Consider the following 24,469-nt stretch of genomic DNA (forward strand, 5'->3'; position numbering starts at 1 on the left):
ATGCTAATGAATCTAGAGCCATCACAAGGCCAAAAGGTGTAAGGACAGCAGCTTCCTTTCCCTGAGGACAATAGTGAACCAGATGGGTTTTTAATGACAGTTTGGATTCTTACCATTTACAAGATTTACGGTCACCATTACTGAACCTAGCTATGATGGGATAGCTTGGCTTGTTTTGATACACAATTTTAAATTCATCAATGGGGAGGTGATGGCCGAGTGGTATTATTGCTGGACTGTTAATCAAGTGACCCAGATAACGTTCCGGGGAGCCTGGTTTGAAACCCACCATGGCAAATGGTGGAATTTTGAATTCAATAAATATCTCTAATTTAGAGTCTAATGACTGTGAATCCATTGTCAATTGTTGGAAAAACCATCTGGTTCACTCATGTCCTTTAGGGAAGGAAACTGCCATCCTTACCTGGTCTGGCTTATATGTGACTCCAAACCCACAGCAACATGGTTGACTCTCAACAACCCGATGGGCAATGAACATTGCCTAGCCTGTGAGGCCTTCATCCTGTGAATGAATAAAAAGGAATTAAAATGTTTGGAACCTTGTTTATGACAGGTCTACAATTTTGAGTGCCAACTGTGCCAGTACTCAAGGATTCAATGTTGGTCAATGATCACTGTGACTATAGAGGGGTCATCAATTCCATTCATTACTCTGACAATTATAGACAAGGCTCCTTGTCACTAGAGAAAGATTTATGATAACTAAGTATAATTTATTTTGTACTAGTTGGCATCTCACCTTTATGAAATCTCTGCAAAGTTTTTCAGGATGGCAACCTAGGCTGAACCATCTTCAGCTGCTTTATCAATGACCTTGCCTCCATAAGGTCAGAAGTAGAATGTTTGGTGATGACCAGACAATATTCAGAACCAGTAGTCTTGACTGCTCATGTATTGAACTAGTCCATGTGCAAATGCAGCAAGTCCTGGACGATGTTGAGGCTTGGGCTGATAATTGGCAAGAAACATTTGTCACAGGTGCCAGCCAATGACTCAAAACATGAGAATGTAACCATTTAGTGGCATTACCAGTGTTGAATTCCCCCACTAACAACATCATGGTGGTGGGAATGTGCTTACCATTGACCATAAACTGGACTAGCCCTATTAAATACAATGGCTACAAGAACAGGTCAGAAGTTAGGAATCCTGCAGTGAATAACTCACCACCTGACTTCCCCAAAGCCTAACCATTATCAACAAGATACATCAGGAGTGTGATGAAATGTTTCCCCCACCCCTGCCTGGATGAGAGCAACTCCAATAAACACTCAAGGAGCTTGACACCATCCAGGACAGCACACTGCCAGGGTCCTGGGTTCAATGACAACCTAGAGTTTGCACATTCTACCCATGTCTGCATGGGTTTCCTCCCACAGTCTAAAGATGTGTAGGCTAGGTGGATTAGTCATGGTAAATGCAATGTTACAGGACTAGGTTGGGGTGGTCCACTGCAGAGATTCTATGAAAAGTAGCCCATTTGATTGACACTACATCTTCAAATATTCACTCAATCCATTGCTGATGCACAGTAGCAGGAGTGTGTACTATCTGTACAGTGCAGAAATTCACCAAGGTTCTTTAGATTGCACCTTCCAAATCCAAATCCATGACCGTTAACATTTAGAAGGGCGGCAGATACACAGGAATACCACTACTCTTTGCAAGTTGCCCTCCAAACCATTCATCATCTCGACTTGGAAATATATCACTATTCCTTGGACCTTGTTGCTGAATCAAAAACCTGACATTCCTTCCCCAACAGCTTCGTGGGTTGCAGCAGTTCAAGAGACAACTTGCCTTCTCACAGGCAACTAGGAATGGACAATAACTACTGGCCTAGACAACACAGCCCATGTCCCACAAATGAGTGCCAGTATTTTGATGATGGCACGTAATGAGTTCACCTTCCAACTATGGGGGAAAAAAAAGGCAGTGATTACTTAGGTATGTATCTTTGAGATTTTATCAATACCAAGAAGCAATAAAGTATGTTTTCTATTCTCTAATCTCCATTAAAGCAAGGGAGAGTTAGTAGATACAACAATCAGTCCTCACTAGAGAAAAACAAAAATTCTTTGCTGCTGCTTTACTGGTTGAGGAACTCCATTTGTTAATACTGTCAACAAAGAGGTTAAAAGAACTGAGCAGAAGCAACTGTGTAACATATCTAACTTGTACAGTGTTAGATTTCACATCACTAATAAACATTTGTTTATTGTGATTAGAGCACTCTGACCTCCAGAATTGGATTTTTTTTTGTCATTTCATGTTCAGAGCAAATTTAATTCAACTCAACAAAAAATCTCACATTTAAATTAAAAACTGATCCAGCAAGCAGTTCCTTTTGTAGAAAAAAAAAGTTCCAAACATCTACTACCCTTTGTACATAGAAGTGCTTCCTAAATGTCTCTCCTGAACAGTCTGGCCCTAAGTTTTAGGTTATGCGCCCTAGTTCTAGAATCTCCAACCAGTAGAAATGGTTTAACTTTATCTACTGTCTTTTTTTTGTTCATATCTTGAAGACTTTAATCAGATCACCCCATAACCTTCTGAATTCTGGAGAAAAACAGCTTAATTTGTAATCTCTCCCAAAAATTTAGCCCTTAAAGTCAAAGTATCATTCTTGTAAACCTACATTGTACTCCCTCCAAGGCCAATGTATCCTCCCTAAGACGTGGTGCTCAGATCTGCTCACAGTAGTCCAGATGGGTTCCATTCAGGCTTTTGTGTAACTGAAGCATAACTTCTGCATCCTTATACTCCAGTCCTCCAGACACAAAGGCCAGCATTCCACTAGATTTCTTGATTATTTTTGGTTGTATGTTTTCTAGTCCTGTCAGGATCATAAATTAAATCATTAACAGGATCCTTCCAACATGAGATTATGGCCCAAAATGTGTGACAAAACTATTTTATCTTATTGGTGCAATGTCTTGACACTGGTGGTTTATTCAAGGCTAATGGTAAAGCAGTGCAATTTGTCCAACAATTTGCAACTTATGGTTCATCTTCAGCTTGCCATGAATTGCTGTTCTTTAGACACGGTACCATGAATTCTATTATTTTCCAATTTGAGGAATTTGGTGGCTTTAGTTAAGGGAATTTGAATAAAAGCTAGACTTTAAGGAGTTATAGCAGCATATTAAATAATAGCCTTCAAATGGGATGGCCTGACAACTCATCAGCAAGATTTGCAAGTAAATAGATGGTTGGTATTGAAGGAATGAATACTTTGTTTCTCATTTGTCTCACTTCCCTAAATTTTCCTCACTTCAAAGGCCTTCTTAAAACCTTTAACCAAGTTTTCAGATATGCCTCCTAAAATCTCCTTTGCTTCAGCATTCATTTCCTCGGACTTTGGCAGCACATATAGCTTTAAACTGAAAATGTATTAGTTATGTTATGTGCAGGTTAGGTGGATTGGCCATACTAAATTGCCCGTAGTGTTCAGGGAGGTGTAGATTAGGTGGGTTATAAGGGGAATGAGTCTGGGTGGGATGCTCTGACTGTGGACTTGTTGGGCCGAAGGGCCTGTTTCCACACTGTAGGGATTCTATGATTAAGTAGATCCTGTGTTATACTTTTCCATCCAGTTAGTTAGTTAATATGTCAAAGATAGCACTACACAAAACAGTTACACAAAGTCAATATGGATTTATACAAGAAAAAAATCATGTTTGTCAAACCTATTGATAAAGTCCCACAAAGTCCAAGCACATTGGATTAGTGGTAACATACTGGATGGATGGGGAACTCGTTAGCATACAGGAAACAGAGAGTAGGAATAAATGTCATTTGTGGAGTGTAAGGTGGTAACATGTGGGATACCACAGGGATCAGTGCTTGGGTCCCAGAAATTCACAGTATATACCAACAATTTGGATGAAGTAATCAAATGTAATATTTCCAAGTTTGTTGGTACAAAATTAGGTGGGGTATCAGAGTGGTGAGGAGGACCTTTAGGGTTTTCAGTGAAATTAGACAAGTTAAGCGAAAGGGCAAATGCATGCCTGATATAATATAACTTGAACAAATGTGAAGTTGTTTACTCCATGGGAAAAAAAAATGGCAGAATATAACTTAAATGGCAATAGCTTGTTAATGTATATTGATCATTGAAAACAAGCCTGTAGGTGCAGTAAACAGTTAGGGAGGTAAAATAGTGTGTTAGCCCTCATTGCAAGACAGTTTGAGTACAAGAGCAAGGAAGTCTTACTGTAACTCTAGAGATTCTGTGGCTACATCTAAAATATTCTCTACAGTTTGTGTCTCCTTAACTAAGATATAATTGCCATAGAGAGTGCAGAGAAGGGTCACCAGACAGATTCCTGGGATGTTAGGTTTGTAATACGAGGAGAGATTGGGTTGACACATATCAATTAGATCCCCTCTTATTCTTATGTGTAAAATTGACAGGGCTGGAACAGCAGGAATGATGTTTCTATCACAGAACAAAGGGATAATTGGGGATCCTCTACCTGGCAGTAGGCCATTTTGGACTGAGATGAGAAATTTCTTCATTCAGGAAGGCAGTGAATCTTTGGAATACTCTATTACAGAAGGCTATGAAGGGAAGGTCACTGCATATACTTAAGAAATAGATTTCTAGAACCTAAAGATGCCAACGGGTAAGAGAAGAGAGCAGGAGTATAGCATCGAGCTAGAAGGTCAGCCATGATCATGTTGAATGGCAGTGGACTCGATGAGTCAAATAGCCAACTTCTGCTCCTATTTTGTTTGTTTCAGTGTACTAGGGGTTTGGAAAATTGGGGAGAATGTTTCCACTAGCAAGATGATTATTACCAGTAAAATAAAGTAACTGGCAAGATGATGCAAGGGGAAAGCAAGATCTCCTTTTACGATTATAGCAGCAGTTGAAAAGGTAGAAACAAATTCAATAGTTACGTTCAAATGACATTAGGTATATATGTGAAAAGGAAAATTTGTAGGGTCTTGACCAAGCAGCAAGAATATGGGAATCATTGATAGTTCTTTCAAAAATCTGGCAGACATAGCTGAATAAATGACTTCCTCTGTGCTGTAATATTCTACACGATTTTAAAGTCTAGATACAACTGGTGGTAAAATACATTACCTCAACAGCTTCAATGTGTCAAGTTTGGTAAGAAAATAATCGAAGATAGATAGATTACTTAACTCTAATGCAATTTTAGCTCACATGAAGAGTAGACTTTTATATAATTCTTCCATGGAATGCAGGTACTCCTAGCATGGCCAACACTTGTTGTTCATCCCACATTTCCATTGAATTAAGTGAATTGCTATGGCCTTCTCAGAGGTCACTGAAAAGTCAGCCAAATTGTTACTGGCCTGGAGTCACATGCAGGCTGAACCAGGTAAAAGGCAGCAGATTTCCTTGCTTAAAGAGCATCGGTGAAACAGATTTTACAACAATTGATTGTATCTTTACACTGCAAATTTAGTATCTGAATTCTAATTTCACCAGTTACAGTGGTGGGCTTTGAACCCACGTCCCCTGAGCATCAACTCTGGCCTCTGGATTACTACTCCAGTTGCTTTACCACTATTTTTCAGAACAAAGCATGATGATGGTTTGCTGCAGTACAAATGACTATCCTAGTACAACTAATTTAGAACACCATTGTTTATAAACAAATGCTTAAATGTATGCACTCAAGACATTTTAGAAGAAACATGCTCAATTTAAACTGGTAGTGCTAATATATGCACTGAGATGAAAACATCAAGTCAAACACAGTATAAATTTAAGACTGTACTTTTCAGGTGATCTCGTGAAAAGACTAATTCATGCCTGTAACCAAGAATAAAACACAATACATTTTCCCTTCAGTGTTTAAAAGGAGAACATGGTTGAAGTTCATCAGCCTCTGTGCTGTAGGTATAGTCAAAGGTCAGTATTACTTGGCAATGAAACCTAGGAGCACATGGAAACAAATGAATTAGGAGCAAGACTAGGCCACTCAACCTGTCAAGCCTGTTCCACCTTACGATAAGATTTTGCTGAACAGATATATTCTTGTTTTCACAAGAAAACATTTGAATTAAACAAAGTAAAAAGAACTCTTAAAATGGCATTAACACTCATCAGAAATGGTTTTAATGGTCAATCTGCACTTATACAATTCAAACTTTCATCCTAAATCAATATTACCAGTGCAATGACTTGTCATTCTGATAAAATAAAGAACTTCTCTTCTGCTCCTTCTATTCCATCAAAACTATTCTTATCTCAAGCAACATTCCCCTTTATTTGGGTTGTTAGGACTAACTGCTTTGGTGTGTGATAAATACAATAACATTTAGATCTGATTATTCAATGTTTCCTTAGAATTCTGACAATGGGGAACAAACCTGTAGGAGAGGGATACAAGGAAAAGAAGAGAGAGTTCCCTTAAGATGTCCAAAATTTCCTCACATCCAGTTAGTTTCCTGTCTGATGTAGACAATGTTACACAGGCATCTGCAGAAACCAATTTGGACAAAGTGCTGGAAACAGCAAATAAGATTTCAAAAATCTAGTAAATTTGTTGTGGTGCTGTTGACTGAGGTAGTAACGTTGGTCAGGGCACTAGAACTCCCTGTTCTTCAGCAAACTGTGATATTGGATCTTTTACATCAACTAGAACAGGCAGTCAAACTTTGGTTTCATAACTTCTGAGGGATGGGGTGGCACCTTCAACAATGCAGCATTCTGCCTGTATTGTCTTTATGTTAAGCCTGGACCAGATAGTTACCTTCAATGCTGCTATGTGTACCCACAACCTTTAACTCAGTTAAGAGTGACACCACCTAAAAGAAGCTGGCACTTCATAGAGACAAGGCCATAGAGTGCACAGTATGAAATCATATTAACATATAAAGGATCAGACAACCATTGCATTCAGATTACATCTTTGCATCACAACTTTCCATACTTTGATATTCATTAGTTTCAAGGCAGTAAGTCAAACTGTGACAACTGTAAAATGCACTCAGGAGGATTTTTCAGAATAAAATTATATAATCAAAGTAAATTGTACTTTTATTTTAATATTTAAACTATGTCCATGCTCAAGACAGGATACAATGTGCAAGACCATCTTTAAATTGAATGGAATATTTACTCCCTTATTTTTGCAAGGCCTCTACAGCAGCAATCAGTATGGTTCCATCACAGAACCAGAAGCTATGATCAACAATAAAAAACAGAATTTGCTGGAAAACCTCAGCAGGTTTGCCAGCATCTGTAAAGAGAAATCAGAGTTAATGTTTCGGGTGTGGTGACCCTTCCTCAGCATCTGCAAATCTGTCGGTTTTTTTTTCCCCCAAGAAGTTATGATCGCTTTGAGGAATGTGGCTCTCCTCTACTCCCTTAACAGGGACTTCCTGCATACAAATCATTGAAACATACCCAACACATACAAGTCAAATGACTATCATAGCCGTGGTTCTAACTCCAGTTGAGTGGGATGAGTAAGAAAGATGTAGTCTGTTTAAACTCAAATCCATGGAGAAGCATTGAGCTCTTGCTCACTGCATCCAGCAGTGCTACCACAGCAGAGATTCACAGCAAATATGGACAAAGCACAAACCATAGCCCTTTGCTCTTCTAATGCCCAAACTAACTGTTTCTGTTCTTCATCTTTTCAAAGGCAGCTCAAAGTTGCTGCTGAATTCACTACTGACAGCTATCTAAAGGCTCCCAGGCACATCCTTCTTATCAAACTTTAAAAAAAATCTTCGGATCATTTGAACCTTGGTACACAGTTAGTGATGAGCAAACTGAACAGAAGAAATAAAGAGGAGTTTTGTTGAAAATTCAGAGTCCATCAGCTTGAAACAGACTGCATACTATGAAACACTAGAGAAAAATCTGGAGACTGGGATTTTGTAAGAAAGTGGGTCACAGCAATGAAAATATTAACTATAACATCAGGGTGCAAAGCAACATTTGAACATTGAGCCATATACCTGTGATCTTATTTGAAGAATATTTTAATAATTGAGATCACCTCAAATTCCACATGCAGTACCGACTGCACTCCTTCAGCACTAATACAATCTAGCAGGTCACTCATGTTGCATATTGACTTCTCCCACTACCGTGCCTCATTTATATAGTTTTGCACCTCATTCTAAGTATTAAAATAGAATTTATCAAGAGAAGAGAGCTGGGTCACCACTTTTGAGAAGAGCAGACACAAGGGCAATTTGATCAGGATGATTCAAGGACTAAGTGGCTCGAAAGTTGGCAATTTGTTCCAATTCTAGAGACTGGTGAGGACCAATGGTCATAATTTTAAGATGGATAAGATGAGGCCTTAGTGGCTCTTTTGTCACAGAATACTGGAGCTCTGTAACGTGCTGCTGCCTCCAGTAGTAGATACTAATTCATCAAATTTCTTCAAGCAAGAGTTGCACCTGCTCCTACTTGTGGCTAAGGTTACCTCTTACAAAAAAGGAAGCAATGGAAGGAATTAACAGAAGTCAGTGATTTTCTGGACTAGTTTCAATCTGGTAAGAGTTGAGAGGAAATATCAAGATTTTCTCCTCAAACATTGACCCAGGTTTTAAAATGTTTTTATTGTCTCTCCTGGAAAGTCTCAGTTTAAAAAAACAATTGGATGGTGCATGAATATCTCATGATGTACAAGGTATTAAACAAATACATGGACTAGCCTGGACAGACAAGAAGGTCTTCTACTGATAGTCAATGTTCTGATATTTACTAGACAGGTAAAGCTTTCAAAACACTGTACCCCAAAAATCGAGTATTTGGTAGCTATCCATGTAACCAGACAACATCTTTGTATCAAAACAAAAACAAAGGAGGAAGACAAGAATAGGTGTCAGGATGGGAAATTCGAAATAGGCCCTTACTGGATGAGTGTAATTTTGAAATGCTGGCTGAACACTTGGATCTTTAAAACAGGTACAAAACACTCTTGTAATTTTAATGCCACCCAAGGTGCAATCATTTTCCATTATAAAGACTGAAATACAAACTCTGAAAGATGTACAAGTCAAAAATTAATGTTTCTTCTCCAATTCTACAAGTAATTTACATTTGTTAAATTAAAACAGATACTAACAAGAGTACCGACATTACAGGGTATGACACAGGGAAGCTGCACTTTGACATGGCTGTCATCAGACTTCAATGCTTCTGGAGCTCTTGAAACAGTCTTAATATAGAGATCCACATCTTGTAAGATTCCTGGGATGTTCCATACATTATTGCAGATATTAAAACAGCCTCTGTGGGAATACTGCTTCCTGCAAGATATCCCAAGGTTTCATCACAGGTCCCGTGATTTGATGGCACAAAACATTTGAACTATTGCCAGTTTTCATAATGTAAACACAGTTGAAGTGTTTTAATTTCTCTTTTGTAATTTAAACTTGACAGGGACAGGCAGCTATTTTCAGTCTTTAATCAAAGTGAACTGCAGTGTAAAAAATTATCCAAACCACCTGGAAGGGAAAAAAGATGAAAGAGTTAACAAGCTACTCTGAAAGCAGTCACTTTCTTTTGGCACTGTCACTGGAATAATAGCATAGGATCTGTGGGAACATGTGTTCAAACCCCACTTTGGCCAGTGGTAAATTTTTTTTTAATAAAAAGGGACCCACTTGTGGCGCAGAGATAGAATCCCTAGCTCTGGACCAGGAGGCCTGGGCTCAAGTCCCACCTGCTCCAGAGGTGGGTAACAACATCTCTGAACAGGTTGATTAGAAAAATAGGTTAAATTTAAAAAAAAACTATGACAAAAAAGCTAGACAAACTAAAATAATCCGCACAGCACAAATTATTCAGGTCACCATTTGGGTATTATATAAAGACAATAATAGAACTTAATTTAAAAATGTTTTAACCAATTTAGCCTGCACTTAGGTTTCCCCTCCTCTCAGCTCCTAAAAGGAGTTGACTTGTATTCCAACACGCACAATCCAGGCACCAATTTGTCATCCATCAGCCCAGAGGGGAAGTTTTATCAGGCTATTTCACTCTGGAGTGTATGAAAATTAAATGGATTTGCTCCCAATTAGTGCACTTTCCAGCACATACGCACTGTTTTCCGTTCAGCACATTCAGAACTAAATATTGTGCTCCAGAGTTTGGAACAGGTTTTGAACCCATAATATTCTGATTCAGGGCAAGGAGAGACACCACAAACAGAAGAATCAGGCAAAGTACATTTATATGTTTCTAATCAAATGCTACACCTTGTGCCAATTTTTTTTTTTACTTGTATGTGATATCTTTGACAATCTCAATATGGAAGCCATATTTTTAAAAAGAAATGCTTCAAGGTAATTGCTATTTTCACTTTGACTGATCCACATTTTTATACACCATCCTTGTTATTCCAAGCAACACTTGCCCCCAGCAACTACCTCATAAATCAACTACAATTCCTCATCCTCCTTACAGGTTCTGCTTCCAAGCTTTTCCTAGCCATTCTAAGTTAGCCAAAAGGAGATCTACAGCTCCTACACCTGGTGAGATTGCAAATCTAACTCCCTTCAACTGTTTAAAATAACTCAGTTTTTAAAGAAGTTAAACTGATCGTTGCATTCTATGACAACCTGCTCTATATGCATAGAATGAGAGCAATAGACTATTAGGTAATGTTATAACCCGTTTTTTGTTTTTGGACACAAGTACGAAAACAGCTAACTTAACATCACACTCAGAAATGGCTAATTCATCTCGAAGTCTGAAAGAAAACATATTCATTTTATCATCGTTCAGTTGTTTTGGCACTGACTGCCATTAATATGCAACATATTTATTGCTATTTCTCCTGCCTGCTTCGAAATTCTTTTCAAATCTAATTTACCTTTACACTAAATGCAGCAATGGTTCATCTACTTAAAGCCTTTCAATAACCTTAAGGTTGTCAATTGTATGCGCCATAGTAATTTCCCAAATAATATCTACTTTAATACTTTCTGGTTCTAGTACTAATAATCTAAAACAAATATATCCAGATTCTTGTGGTGCACTGGCAGTCACCCTCCCTCTGAGCCAGGAGACTCGTGTTTATGCCCCACGTGCTCCAGAGGTCATAGAATCACTACAGTGTGGAAACAGGCCATTCGGCCCAACAAGTCCACACTGACTCTTTGAAGAGCATCCCACCCAGGCTCAACCCCTTCCCTATCCCTGTACTTCCCATAGCTAATCCACCCAACCTACACATCCCTGGACATTATGGGCAATTTAACAATCCACCTAACCTGCACATCTTTGGACTGTGGGAGGAAACCAGAGCACCTGGAGGAAACCCACACAGACACAGGGAAAACGTGCACACTCCAGTCACCCAAGGGTGGAATTGAACCCTGGTCCCTGGTGCTGTCAGGTGTGTAACAACATCTCTGAACAGGCGTGTAACAACATCTCTGAACAGGCTGATGAGAAAATAAAAATCAAATGACTTGTGAAATAAATGAGACTTGGAGAATCAGAACATATCCAAATGTATTTCCTTTAGGCGCATCATAGAAATAAGGAACCACACAATTCATACCAGTCACAGAATGGCATTTATACAAAACAAATTCATCAGCAAGACAAGTTTATTGAGCTTGTGTGTCATTCTAAAAAGGGTGAGGATTTAACTGAAGTATTGAAATCTGTAATATTTCATAGTGCAAAAATTACTAATTGGCAGAATTTCCCTACATTCCAAGTGTGGAAATAACCAGTTACCAAAAACAATGCAAAAGATGTCATGAATCCCTCTTTTGTTAACTCCCAGGTTCCGCCATACTCCTCCTCGTCTACTTGCTGGAAGCTGCTAAAGTAGAGGTACAAAAGTCCAGCATTGATGAGACAAAATCTAGAAGCAGAAAACACAAAAAGAGCATTTATAAAAATGCCTGTCCAACATGAGAACTGAAAACAAATAAGCATTTATGTCATTCACTCTTGCACCTCTATCACCACGAACCCCCACCCCAAAATGGAATACAGTTCCATATCTGTCAGGAACCCTATCCTTTAGCGAATGTGGAGTGTGGATTAGACAGATCGATCGTGGTGGACATTGCTGCCATATGCAATCGTGCCCAGCCCCACCCATTTTCCGTGGTTATTACTAGACTGCAGCCTGGACAATCTCTCTTCTTCCTAGAACAGAGCAAAGAACTATGGATGCTGGAGATTCAAGGAAAGGGAAGGAAGCAAAAAGGGGCTAACTGTAGACCAGAGATAGTAGGAACTGCAGATGCTGGAGAATCTGAGATAACAAGGTGTAGAGCTGGATGAGCACAGCAGGCCAAGCAGCATCAGAGGAGCAGGAAGGCTGACGTTTCGGGCCTAGACCCTTCTTAACCAGTTAGTCTAACATCTATTATTGGAAAAATGCTGGGATAAATTATTAAGAAAGTAATAGCAGCCGATTTCAAGAGTCATAATATAAGCAAGCAGAGTCAGCATGGCTTCATGGAAGAGAATCAGTGTCTGACTAATTTGGGGATTTTTCAAGGAAGTCTCAACCAGACTGCATAGAGGTGAACCTGTAGATATGTTGCATTTGGACTTCAAGAAGGCATTTGATAAGGTACCTCACAAAAAGTTAAGTCATAAGAGCCTGTGGTGTTTGAGACAGTATAGTGGCATGGATAGAGAATAGGCTCACGGGCAGAAAACAGCAAAGTTGAGAATAAGGGCTCTTTTTCAGGCTGGTAACTTGTACAAGAATGAGAGGTGATCTCATTGAAATGTACAGGATTCTTAAGGGGCTTGACAGGGTAAATGCTGTGAGGATGTTTCCCCTCACGGGACGGTCTAGGACCAGAGGGCATAGTCGCAGAATAAAAGGGCCAATTTAAGACCTAGATGAGGAGGGATTTCTTCTCTCAGAGGGCTAAGTGTTTTTGGAACTCTTTGTAACAGAGAGCTGTGGGGGCAGAGTCCTTGTGTATATCCAAGGCCGACATAGATAGATAGATTCTTGATCACTCAGGGATCAAGGGTTAAAGGGAAAAGGACTGAAAAGTGGATGAGGAGTGTCGGATCAGCCATGATATTAAAGACGGGCCTGTGGGGCTGAACAACCTATTCCTGTTTCAGAGATAGTAGAAACTGCAGATGCTGGAGAATCTGCAATAACAAGGTGTAGAGCTAGATGAACACAGCAGGCCAAGCAGCATCAGAGGAGCAGGAAACTGACGTTTCTTCAGAAGGGTCTAGATTTCTGAAAAAGGGTCTAGACCCGAAACGTCAGCTTTCCTGCTCCTCTGATGCTGCTTGGCCTGGTGTGCTCATCCAGCTCTACACCTTGTTATCTCTAACCTATTCCTTAAAGTTTTAATTAGTACAGCATTACAGCTAATCATCTGCTTACTTTCCAATGGGTTAGCAGGTGTCATATGGCAGACAAAAAAAAAGAGCTTTTTTTAATAAAAAGGATGGTGGAGTAGGAAGTAGATCTTTTTTCATTAAACCGCACAATGCAAAGTAATTTATTAAGGATGGAGATGAATTGTAACTTCATAATATAAATATGCCTTCAACAGTAAACATTTTACTCCCATTTCATTAATAAAAAAGGAACATTACATGAACTTACATTGCTATTCCCAAGAATCCTTTAAGTGGAACAACTCCCCAGATGACTCCTAAAAAAATTGCAATTAATTGTCGAAACCAATAGATCACATCTAGAAACTCATCCTGTAAGGAGGAGGAGAAACATTCAATTAGCTTTGGCACACAATTTGTAGTCTACCGTTTTTGTAAAGAAAGCAACTTGTAAAAAGATTAACATTTATCACCTAACAATTCCGTACACTTCAATTCAAGACTATTTTGATAGAAATTGACAAACCATAAGTGATATAGTAATGGAATTTTATCTGAATATAAAAAAAACTGATTGGAGGTGCAAGTGCACTAATGGAGTGCAAACATCTCTTCAGTTTATGCATATGGTCCTATTTCACAAATGGAAGCACCAGCTTTTTAAGTAGTAGTGTCACAATTTACCTTTCCAATAATATCCAAACACGTGTCAAGTGCAGTGCTATGTTTATGATGGCAGAAACATATCATGATATATAAAAATGCATGATATATAACAATTGCATGCCACAACGTATCTGTCACTTAATTTTAATTCACAGTGAACATTGGCCCTTATGGGTTCGAAGGCATCAGGGGACTCCTTCAAAGCCCTAGAGATGCTGGAGCAACGAGTCATGATTAATTTTAGATTAAAGGGGACTGTCATTTAGGACTAAAGGTAAGGGGAAATATGAGTGAAGAAAAGGTTGTGAAGATATGATATTCAATTCTGCAGAGCTGCAGACGTTCAGTCATTTAATATGTTCAAGATGGAGGTTGATGTAGTTTTTCAGTATGGGAAGGAAAAGCAGAGGCCAATCGTTCGCAATCTTGTTAAATAACAAAGTACGCTCAAGGGAGCAAGTGGCTTAATCTCATTCCTATTTATGTACTTCTCTTTCAAGACCAACAAATTGTAAAAGTTACCTTCCAATTTCAAACTGTAACATGTCCACATTGCTCTTTACGCATTACACAAAGTGCAGTTTACCCGGAACTGCTGAGACGACAAAGTCCTGCCCTAGAAGTATTGCTCTCCTGCTCTTTTCACAAATTTTACCAGATTATTTTTAACTTAAAACTTAAATTCAGGTGACCACAGCTGCATGTTACACAAAATATTAGCTTTTGTGTTTCACTGAAAAGGATCAAGTGGGATCACTTTTCTTTATAATATAAAGGACAACCTGAGTTCAAATTGCATCTTTGACACAATAAAATGGTCCAGGGACTTTATAGAACAAAGTAAAACAGAGTCACATAAGGAGACATTAGACAAAATGACAAACAGCACAACCAAAAAGGTACGTTTTAAACCTACATAATAATGCTGAATCCACGATTAGTACAGTCCGAAAAGTAGGTCAGATTTCAAAGTTGATCTGGCTGTGGTGTTAACCCTGTCCAATCCAACACATGAATTGGTATCCACTTGATGGTCTCCCACTCCTCTAGGGAGGCAGCTGCTCCACACAGTATGTGCCTTGCTCAGCTGCCTTCTTCACCCTTCACTCTGTGCCTGCCTCATTACCTCCCTGGTCACGCTGCTCCTGACTCTTCACTGCCTCCCTCCTGAAAATAGTGAGCAGTGAGGCAGCAGAGAGGTGAGCAGGAGGGGGGCAGTGACGAGTTTGATATATGGTAGGCTAGTGCTGTAAGTTAACGATTGCAATCCCAGGATTTGAATTAATCTAAAACACTCAAAAACCCTCATTTTATTGCTCCTACTTACTGATGAAGGCCTCTCATTGCAATGACATTGTTAGTAGGCAGTGAATGCTTTCTGTGTAGTTGTAGTGGCAGTGAATTCAAGCTTAAAAATAAACCAATGTGCTTATTTACCTGTTTCTTTTACTTCCAAGGTCTGAAACAATTTCAAAAAAAAGTTATTTTCTTTAAACTTGAAAGCTCCGTTGCCATTAAAGTTGACGAGTATTAGGATCGAAAAGGCAAAATTCTTAGTGCCACCCCATGTAATGTTCTTTAACCATTATTGGATAGCTTCTGCTCAGCCTTATTTTTATCCTTTTAAACAATACTGAAATTTCCAGTGCTCTTGCCAATAGCAAATTGCACTTAAATCATACCTCTTACACAGTAAAATGTCACAAGGCACTTCACTGGTGTGTAGTCAGCCAAAACTTGAGACCAAATCACAAAGCGATATCAGGACAAGGAACAATTCCTAATATAAATAAGGAGACTGGACTTAAAGGAACATCTTAAAAGTGAAGACAGGGTGCTGAGCTTTAGGGAGGGAATTCTAGCACTGACTGCAAGACATTTGAAGGCACAGCTGCCAGAAGTTGAAAATTGGACCTGGGCCATGCTTAGTTGGTAATCTGATACTTCGCTAACTCTACTTAGAAAGGAGGGTCAGTTAGTTCAATTGGTTGGATGGTCAGCTTATGATGCAGAGTGATGCCAATAGCATCAATTCCTGCACCAGCTGAGGTTATCATGAAGGACATGCTTCTCAACCTCTTCCCCCTCACCTGAGGTGTGAAGTCATCTCTATCTAAAGAGAGAGCAGCCCCATCACCTGGTAAGACTATGGCAACTTACTTCGAAACAGAGTGATGACAGAAGGGACCAATGGGCACCTCTGATAGCACTCTGAAACAGCTATGCAATTACCTTCATTCCCTGACTGTTTCCCTATAATTCTACAAAATGTATTTCTCCTCTGTATTTATCAAACTCTCTTTTGAAAGCTACTAATGAGACTGCTCTCACTGCCCTTTCAGATAGCTCGGTACAGATAACCATAACTTGTTGCTCTTACATTCCGTAAATAAAGAATTTTCATTCAATAATGTTAAAAACTTGAACACAGTACACAATTAAAATGGCTGCTGCAAGCCATGGAACTTTTGGCATTTTGAACTCTAGATAGTCCTAAGTCTCAAGCAAATACCTAATTAAATTTGGACATCCACAGCCATCCAAGGAATTCACACAATCCTTTAAGGATAAACCATCAACAAAAGAACGATAGCATTCCCATCATTCTGTTTCACCAAGGGAAAAAGAAACAGCAAAACTCATTGTACGTTACATGACTGTGAATCAATTGCATTGATCTTTCATTGAATTATGATGGTTGCCCTCAGCTAAATTAGGTTGGCTGCATCTCAGGATATCAAATGGCAGTACAGAATTTGTAATCAACTCATTTCCTGCTGGAAAAAGGATCATGAAATTTTACAAGTCAGGTGAAGTGGTCAGCATTTTGAGAGATGCTTAAAAAGTAACAGTAATAACCACGCTGCAGAGACAGAGTTCCATCAGAAACTACTGAACAATCTGCAAGTCAACAGCCAAGGTAATAAACAACATATTTAAAGTAGGAGAAGGACTCCCCTGCAACCAATTCCAACACTTGAGTTCTCATGAGAACCAACCCCCTGGAAATTCAACCATTATGGAAGTGATAGGCTAAAAGGGTCTTTTTCTGTACTGCAGACAACAGTGACTCTAAAGAGCCTCATGGCTTATTAAGAATTCTTTGCTTTACAAGACCTTCACTTCAACTAAAGTGCAAATTTATCTGAAAAGATACAAGTCTTCCACAAAAGAGGCTGAGACAATCAAAAATTTTGATAACATTGCTTTACCTTTTTGTGTATCTAATCTTTGTATGAGAGAGTGCGCACAAGAGATACCACGTTTTAAATATCCAGGTCAGGTCTGTGAGAATAAACAACTTCAGTTTTAAACTTACAAAAACTTGCTGCTGGAATTATTTGAAAATAGGGCAATTACTCTGCTGCAAAGAAAATGCAAAAACCATATATTCAAATACACTGATTACAGACAATAGAAGAGGACAAATTTTGCATGCAATACTGCATTAAAAATAAAATCATACTTTCTGGTTCTATTACTAATCATCTGAAATGGAAAACAGCTTCTCCTTATCTACTATAAAACTGAACATTTAGAGAGTCATACATATGCAAACAGACCCTTTGGTCCAACTCGTCCATGCCCAAGTGTCCCAAACTAAACTAATCCCATTTGCCTTTGTTCGGTCCATATCGGCCTAAACCTTTCCTATTCATTTACCTGTCCAAATGATTTTTTAAATGTTTTAACTGTACTTGCATCTATCACTTACTCTGGCAGTTCATTTCACATAAAAATCACCTTCTGTGTGATACGTTGCCCCTCAGGTCCCTTTTAAATCTTTCTTCTCTGACCTTAAAGCTACGCCCTCTAATTTTGAACACTCCTACTTTAGGGAAGAGGCCTTTGATATTCAACTTATCTATGCCCTCATGATTTTATAAACGTGTACAAAGGTCACCCCTCAACTCCTACACTCCTGCAAGAAGTCCCAGTCTATCCAGCCTCCCCTTATAACTCAAACTCTCCAGTCTAGTAAGCTCCATGTTAAATTTTTTTTGCACCCTCTCCAATTTAATAATATCCTTCCTATTGTAGGGTGACCAGAACTGCATACAGTACTCTAAAAGTGGCCCCAATGTCCTGTACAACCGCAACATGATGTCCCAACTCCTATACTCAATGGTCTGAGCAATGAAGGCAACCGTGCCTAATGCCTTCTTCACCACCCTGTCTGTGACATGACTTTCAAAGAACTATGCATCTGAAACCTTAAGTCTCTGTTCAACAACACTCCCCAGGGCCTTACCATTAACTGTATAAGCCCTGCTCTTGTCTGTCTTACCAAAATGCAACACCTTACGTTTATCCAAATTAAACTCCATCTGCCACACCTTGGCCCATTGACCCCGATTGATCAAGATCTTAGATAACTTTCTTCACTGTCCACTATGCCACTAATTTGGTGTCATTCGCAATCTTACTAACCATACTTTCTACGCTCTCATCCAAACTGTTTACATAAATGACACCCAACAGTGGACCCAGTACTGATCCCCTGCGGAACACCGCTGGTCGCAGCCCTCCAGTCCAAAAAACAACGCTCCACCACTGCTCTGCCTCCTACCATCAAGCCAATTTTGTATCCAATTGGCAAGCTATCTCTGAATCTCATGTCATCTAACTTTAGTAACTAGTCTACTATGCACAGCCTCGTCAAAGGTTTTAATCTCTTCATAATCTTCACTGCTCTAAGAACAACAAAGCTTCTCAATCCATCCACGTTAATAAAATGGTACCATGGATAAATTACCTATGTAAAGTATTCTGCACTCTCTGAAAAGCGTCGACATCACTCCTAAAGAGTGGTGCCATAATTTAGAAAAAAAGACAATAGTTCAGTAAAACTATTCTGTCAGGAAACCAAGGTAAATAGATCCTACAGTCAGTGGTGCTTTACTGTTGTTTTGACCTTTGGAAGCTCATTTGGGCCAGCAACTAAATGCCGGTACTATAATAATGTCTTTGGTTTGAAGCAGGATTGTGCCATTTTGTTGTCAAACAGTCTTTAGGAACATTGCTTTAAATAGGTAAATATAGGTAAACTGTAGCTACTAGCAAAACAGAGGTTAGCCAGAGGGCAAAGTGAATTTCCGGATCCAGATTGAGGACTTTTTTTTTTCTGTAACCAATCATACAGTTCAGAAGAGGCCCTTTAGCCCATCGAATCTGCACAGATAAAAACCACTCTAAATTTATGCTCATCCCATTTTCTAGCCTTTGGTCTCTAGCCTTGCACGTTATAACATTTCAAGAGCTCGTCCAAATATTTTTTTAAAAGGTTGTGAAGTTTCCTGACTCAATTATCCTCCCAGGCAGTGCATTGCAGATTCCCATGACTCTGAGTACAAGATGTTTTTCTAAAATCCTTGTTAAACCACTTGCCTTTTACCTTAAAATTATGCCATTTTATTGATCTTTCAAATAAGGGGAACAGCTGCTTTCTATCCACTTTTCCAATGCCCTTAATTACAGACGTCTATAATGACTCTATTAAATGGGATTAGTGTAGCTTGCTGTGTCTTGGTCAGCATAAACATGGTGGGTCAAATGGCCTGTTTCTATGCTCTATGACTGCAATCAGGCCCTCTCTCAGCCTTCTCTGCTGAGAAAACAACCTGAGCTTATCCAGTTTCCCTTCACTGTTAAACTGCTCCATCTCAAACAACATGCTGGTGAATCTCCTCTGATACCCTCCAGTGCAATCACATCCTTCCCATAGTGCCATGACTAGCACTGCACACAGTACTCCAGCTGTGGCCTAACCAAAGTTCTGTACTGCTCCAACATGACCTCCCTGCTCTTATAACCTATGCCACATCTGATAAAGGCAAGCATTTGTATGCCTTCTTAATTAACCTATTAACTTGTTCTGCATCTTCAGCAATATGAACAAGCACTCCAAGATCCCTTTGTTCTTCTGAGCTTTGTAGTGTGCTGCCATTCATTCAACATTCCTTCTTCCAAAGTGCATCATTTCACATGATTCAGGGTTAAATTCCATCTGCTACTGACCTGCCCATCTGACCAAGCCGCCTTTATCTTCCCAAGGCCTTCCTCTTCACTGTCAAACATCCAGTCAACCTTTGTGTCCTCCACAAACTTATCCATTTTCTCCACATTTTCTTCAAAAGCAATAAAAGGGACTGAGCCCTGATACCTGTGGTATACCACTGAACACTAACCTCCAGTCACACAAGAAGTCTTCTACCACCATCATGTCTCCTACCACTAAGGCAATTTTGGATCAAACTTGCCAAGTTACCCTGGATCCCATGCGCTTTTGCCTTCATTCTCAGTCTCCCATGAGAGATCTTGGCAAAATCTTTGTTGAAATACATAAAAATGACGTCAACTGCACTACATATGTAAAATTTTGAGGAGCTAGCCATCAAATTTGTTAGGCATGACTTCCCTCTGACAAAGCCATACTGATTATCCCTGGTCAAACCTTGGTTCTCCAAGTAGAGATTAATTCTCTCCTTCAGAAATTTCTCCAATATTATGGATGCCCACAAAATCTGAATATTGTAATTTTGCTGACTCTCAGATACAACATAATCACAACATGGACAGAAAAAACACTGACATAACAATCAGGGAATCTATCAATATTCAATTGTAAAAATGCCCAAATTCAGACTCTCTTACAAAACATATACATATTTCATAAAATCCTATTGACTTAAAATTATTTGAAAAAAATCTATGTATCTTGTAACTTATTATGGGTCAGATAGAACGTAGGTTATGTCAACAAACTGGGTCTCCAACTAAAATCTATCACTTCAGTATAATTGAAATCAATGACTGATTGAAATCAATTCCTGTTAATAGCAAGAATATGATTAAGCTGGGGAGGGTTCAGAAGAGATTTACCAGGATGTTGCCACGAATGGAGGGTTAACGTTAGGAGATGCTGGGTAAGCTGGGACTTTTTCACTGCAGCTTAGGAGGTGGAGAGGTGACCTTATAGAGGTTTATAAAATCATGAGGGGTACAGATGTCTTTTCTGTAGGGTGGGAAATTTAGAGAATCATAGAGTCATACAGCACAGACATGGGCCCTTCGGCCTAACCAGTCCATGCCAACAATAATCCCAAACTAGTCCCACCTGCCTGCGCTTGGCCCAAATCCCTCCAAACCCTCCCTATTCATATACTTGTAACTGTACCTACATCCACCACTTCCTCTGGAAGTTCATTCCACACGAGCCACTCGTTAATAAATTGTCCCTCACGTCTTTTTTAAATCTTTCTCCTCTCACCTTTAAACTATGCCCCCTAGTCTTGAAATTCCTCGCCTTAGGGAAAAGACACCTGCCATTCACCTCATCAATACCCTTCACGATTTTATAAACTTCTATAAGGGTCACCCCTTATGCCTCTGAGTAGGAGGTTTTTTTAAGGCGAGAGGAGAAAGATTTAAAAAAAGACATGAGGGGCAACTTTTTTTAATACACAGAGTGGTCCATGTGTGGAATGAACTTCCAAAGGAAGTGATGGATGTGGACACAGTTACAATTGTTTAAAAGACATTTATATAAATACATGAATGAGAAATGTTTGGAGAGATATGGGCCAAATGCAGGCAGGTGGGACTAGTTTAGTTTGGGATTATGGTTGGCATAGACTGGTTGGACTGAAGGGCCTGTTTCTGTGCTACACGACTATTATACTGTGACTATCAGAAAATAAAATCTAAAATGCAAGTATACTGATCTTGCATAACCATTGTTACTTTACAGGAACATAAATATAGACATATAAAATCTTTCACAACACTAAATGGCAACTTTCACCAAGTAAAATTAAGTCACGCAATCTTAAAACCATCTGTGCTCATAATCAGATGAAATAACTCCGAAAACAGACACTGCTCCAGTTACTTGATGCAAGCTGTATAGTTGAGATATAACTTTCATGCTTTTTAGACCGATATACCTTCACTACATTCAACCTCACCCTGAAAAATAAACACAGCATCCATATTCACACGATTCTCTTAAAAATAATTTCCAATTTCACCAAAATAGCACTGTACTTGACAGATGGCACAACACTACAATATTACTTCTTTAATTTTTGTGTGACATGTGGACAGCGCTGTGGTGTCAATATATCAGTGTTTTTAAAGGTGGAGTTCCAGGGTTTTGATCCAGCAACCGTGAAGAAATGGCGATACATTTCCAAGTCAGATGGTATGTGGCTTCGAAATGGTCAAATTCTAATGTCTGCTGCCTTTATCCTTTTAAGTGGAAGATGTCACAGGCTTTAAAGTGCTGCCTAAAGAGCCTTGGTGAGGATTTTTTTTTTTTTTTTTAAAAAAAGAATCCCTACAGTGTGGAAGCAAGCCATTCTACCCATTGAGTCTACACCAACCCTCCGAAGAGCATCACACCTACACTGACCCTACCCTTTCCCTGTAACCCTGCATTTCCCATGGCTAATCCACCTAGCCCACACATCCCTGGACACTATGGGCAATTTAGCATGGCCAATCTACCTAACCTGCACATCTTTGGACTGTGGGAGGAAACCCATGTAGACATGGGGAGAATGTTGTAACTCCACAAAGACAGTCACTTGTAGTGCATTTTGCAGATGGTATACACTGTGGCCACAATGTATCACTAGTAAAGGAAGTGAATGTTTAAGATGGCGCATGTTTTTTCATATTTGCTCATGGGACATGAGCATTGGTCACTAGGCCCGCATTTATTACTCAGGGAACAGTTAATAATCAATGACATTGCTGAGGGTCTGAAATCATGTGCAGGCCAAACTGCTAACGATGGCAGATTTCCTGGTCTCCAGGACATGAATAACCAGGTGAGATTTTACAACAATTGACATTGGTATCCATTAAGTTAGCTCTTTATTCCAGATTTTACTGAATTCAAATTTAACACAATCTGTCATGGTGGGAATCGAACTGATGTCCCCAGAGTAATGATCTGTAGTTTTATATCAGTGATCCAGTGACATTTCCACCACTTCACTGTACTCCCAAATTATCTATTTTTGATTACTGGCCATTTGCAATTAAACAAAAAAAAAAATCACATACATTTTTATAAAAATGAGGCCCTACGCTTCCAATCACTCTCACCGACCAAAAAGATTTATGGCTGTCAGACAGGTCTGCTCAGCTTACACTACGATTGCTAATGTTATCGCTGATGTAGAGGTGCTGGTGTTGGACTGGGGTGGACAAGGTCAGAAGTCACACGACACCAAGTTAGAGTCCAACATGTTATCTCTGGTCAAGTTTGGCACATTGGTCTCAATACACTGTCAGAAAATTTGCACTGGAGCCAATGCACAAACTTGTGAGGTGTCTCACAAGTGAGAAACCTCTACGATACACTAGTGTTGTGCGGCTGGGGGTAAATCAGCTCTCTCTCTCTCCCCCACCCCAAACACACCCTTCCCTCGGTAGATACTGCCCAAGCTTGGAAACGGGTTAACTCTGTAGCCCCAGAAGATTTTCCGAGAGTGGAGATTTTCCACGGGAATGCTTTACACAGTGACTGCCCCTCAGTGAGCTCTGACAGTGCGTCAGGCAGACACTCACGTGGGGGCTTGCCTGGGGCCTGGTGCCACTCCATCCGTCTCCCTGCTCGATCATTTCACCCACTCAGCTCTCACCTTATCCTCCCAGGCCGCATTACACTTCAGCACTTTACTCCAGACGGACACTTTCACGCCGCCATTGACCAAGTGTTCTCTGGACGTCTTGCCCCCGCTCATTCTCCTGTCACCGGCGGCTCTTCGCTTTCTGTCACCCGTTCAGCCCCGGGGGCAGCGCCGAACTCTCCAACCGCGCTCTGCCACAAACGCCGACAAACTGGAGGGCGCCAGCGACGGTGGAGCCCTCCAGCATCCCGGCATGCTCGGCGGGCGCGCCAGCGGGAGCGGCCATTTTGTCGCGGACGATTGTGTTGGGTGGGGTGAGAGGAAGCAGCGGTCACGTGAAAGCGGCTTAGTCCCTATTTGGATGGACTTGCATAGTTCCTTACTTTTTCTTTTGGCGGAACATGGGTTCCTTGTACGCTATGGCATTTCAAGTGCTCAACTAAGTACTTCTTAAATGTCTTGAGGGTTCCCACTTCTACCATCCATTTACACAGTTACAGATACTTACAACTTCCTTGGCCTGAAGACTTTTCATAAAATCCCCTCTAAACCTAGAACAAAAAACTCCCCAAAGAACTGAGGATGCTCGAAATCAGAAACAAAAACAGAAATTGCTGGAGAAACTCAGCAGGACAGACAGCAGCTGTGGTGAGAAAGCAGAGTTAATGTTTTGGGTCCAATGACCCTTCTTCAGAACCCACAAGCGTCTTGCTCCTTACCTTAAAATTGTCCCTCCACTGGCTATTGACCCCTCTACTAAGGGGAAAAGTTTCTCCCTATCTACCCTGTGTTTGCTTCTCATTGCACACCTTATTCAGGTTTCCCCTCAGCTTTCTTTGCT

At 39.9% G+C, this 24,469-nt stretch overlaps 1 protein-coding gene across 1 annotated transcript; it reads right to left on the minus strand.

Moving 5' to 3' along the window:
- Nucleotides 1–6,096: 6,096 nt before the first annotated feature.
- Nucleotides 6,097–23,914, minus strand: rab5if (RAB5 interacting factor). The gene is given in 5 exon segments (XM_020519478.2): nucleotides 6,097–9,480; nucleotides 11,726–11,855; nucleotides 13,590–13,693; nucleotides 23,641–23,851; nucleotides 23,853–23,914. Coding segments are annotated over 5 exon segments (549 nt in total). The 3' UTR covers nucleotides 6,097–9,438.
- Between the last annotated feature and the right edge of the window lie 555 nt (nucleotides 23,915–24,469).

The sequence above is a fragment of the Rhincodon typus genome, chromosome 19 (genome assembly GCF_021869965.1).
Source record: "Rhincodon typus isolate 14 chromosome 19, sRhiTyp1.1, whole genome shotgun sequence".
Classification (NCBI taxonomy): Eukaryota; Metazoa; Chordata; class Chondrichthyes; order Orectolobiformes; family Rhincodontidae; genus Rhincodon; species Rhincodon typus.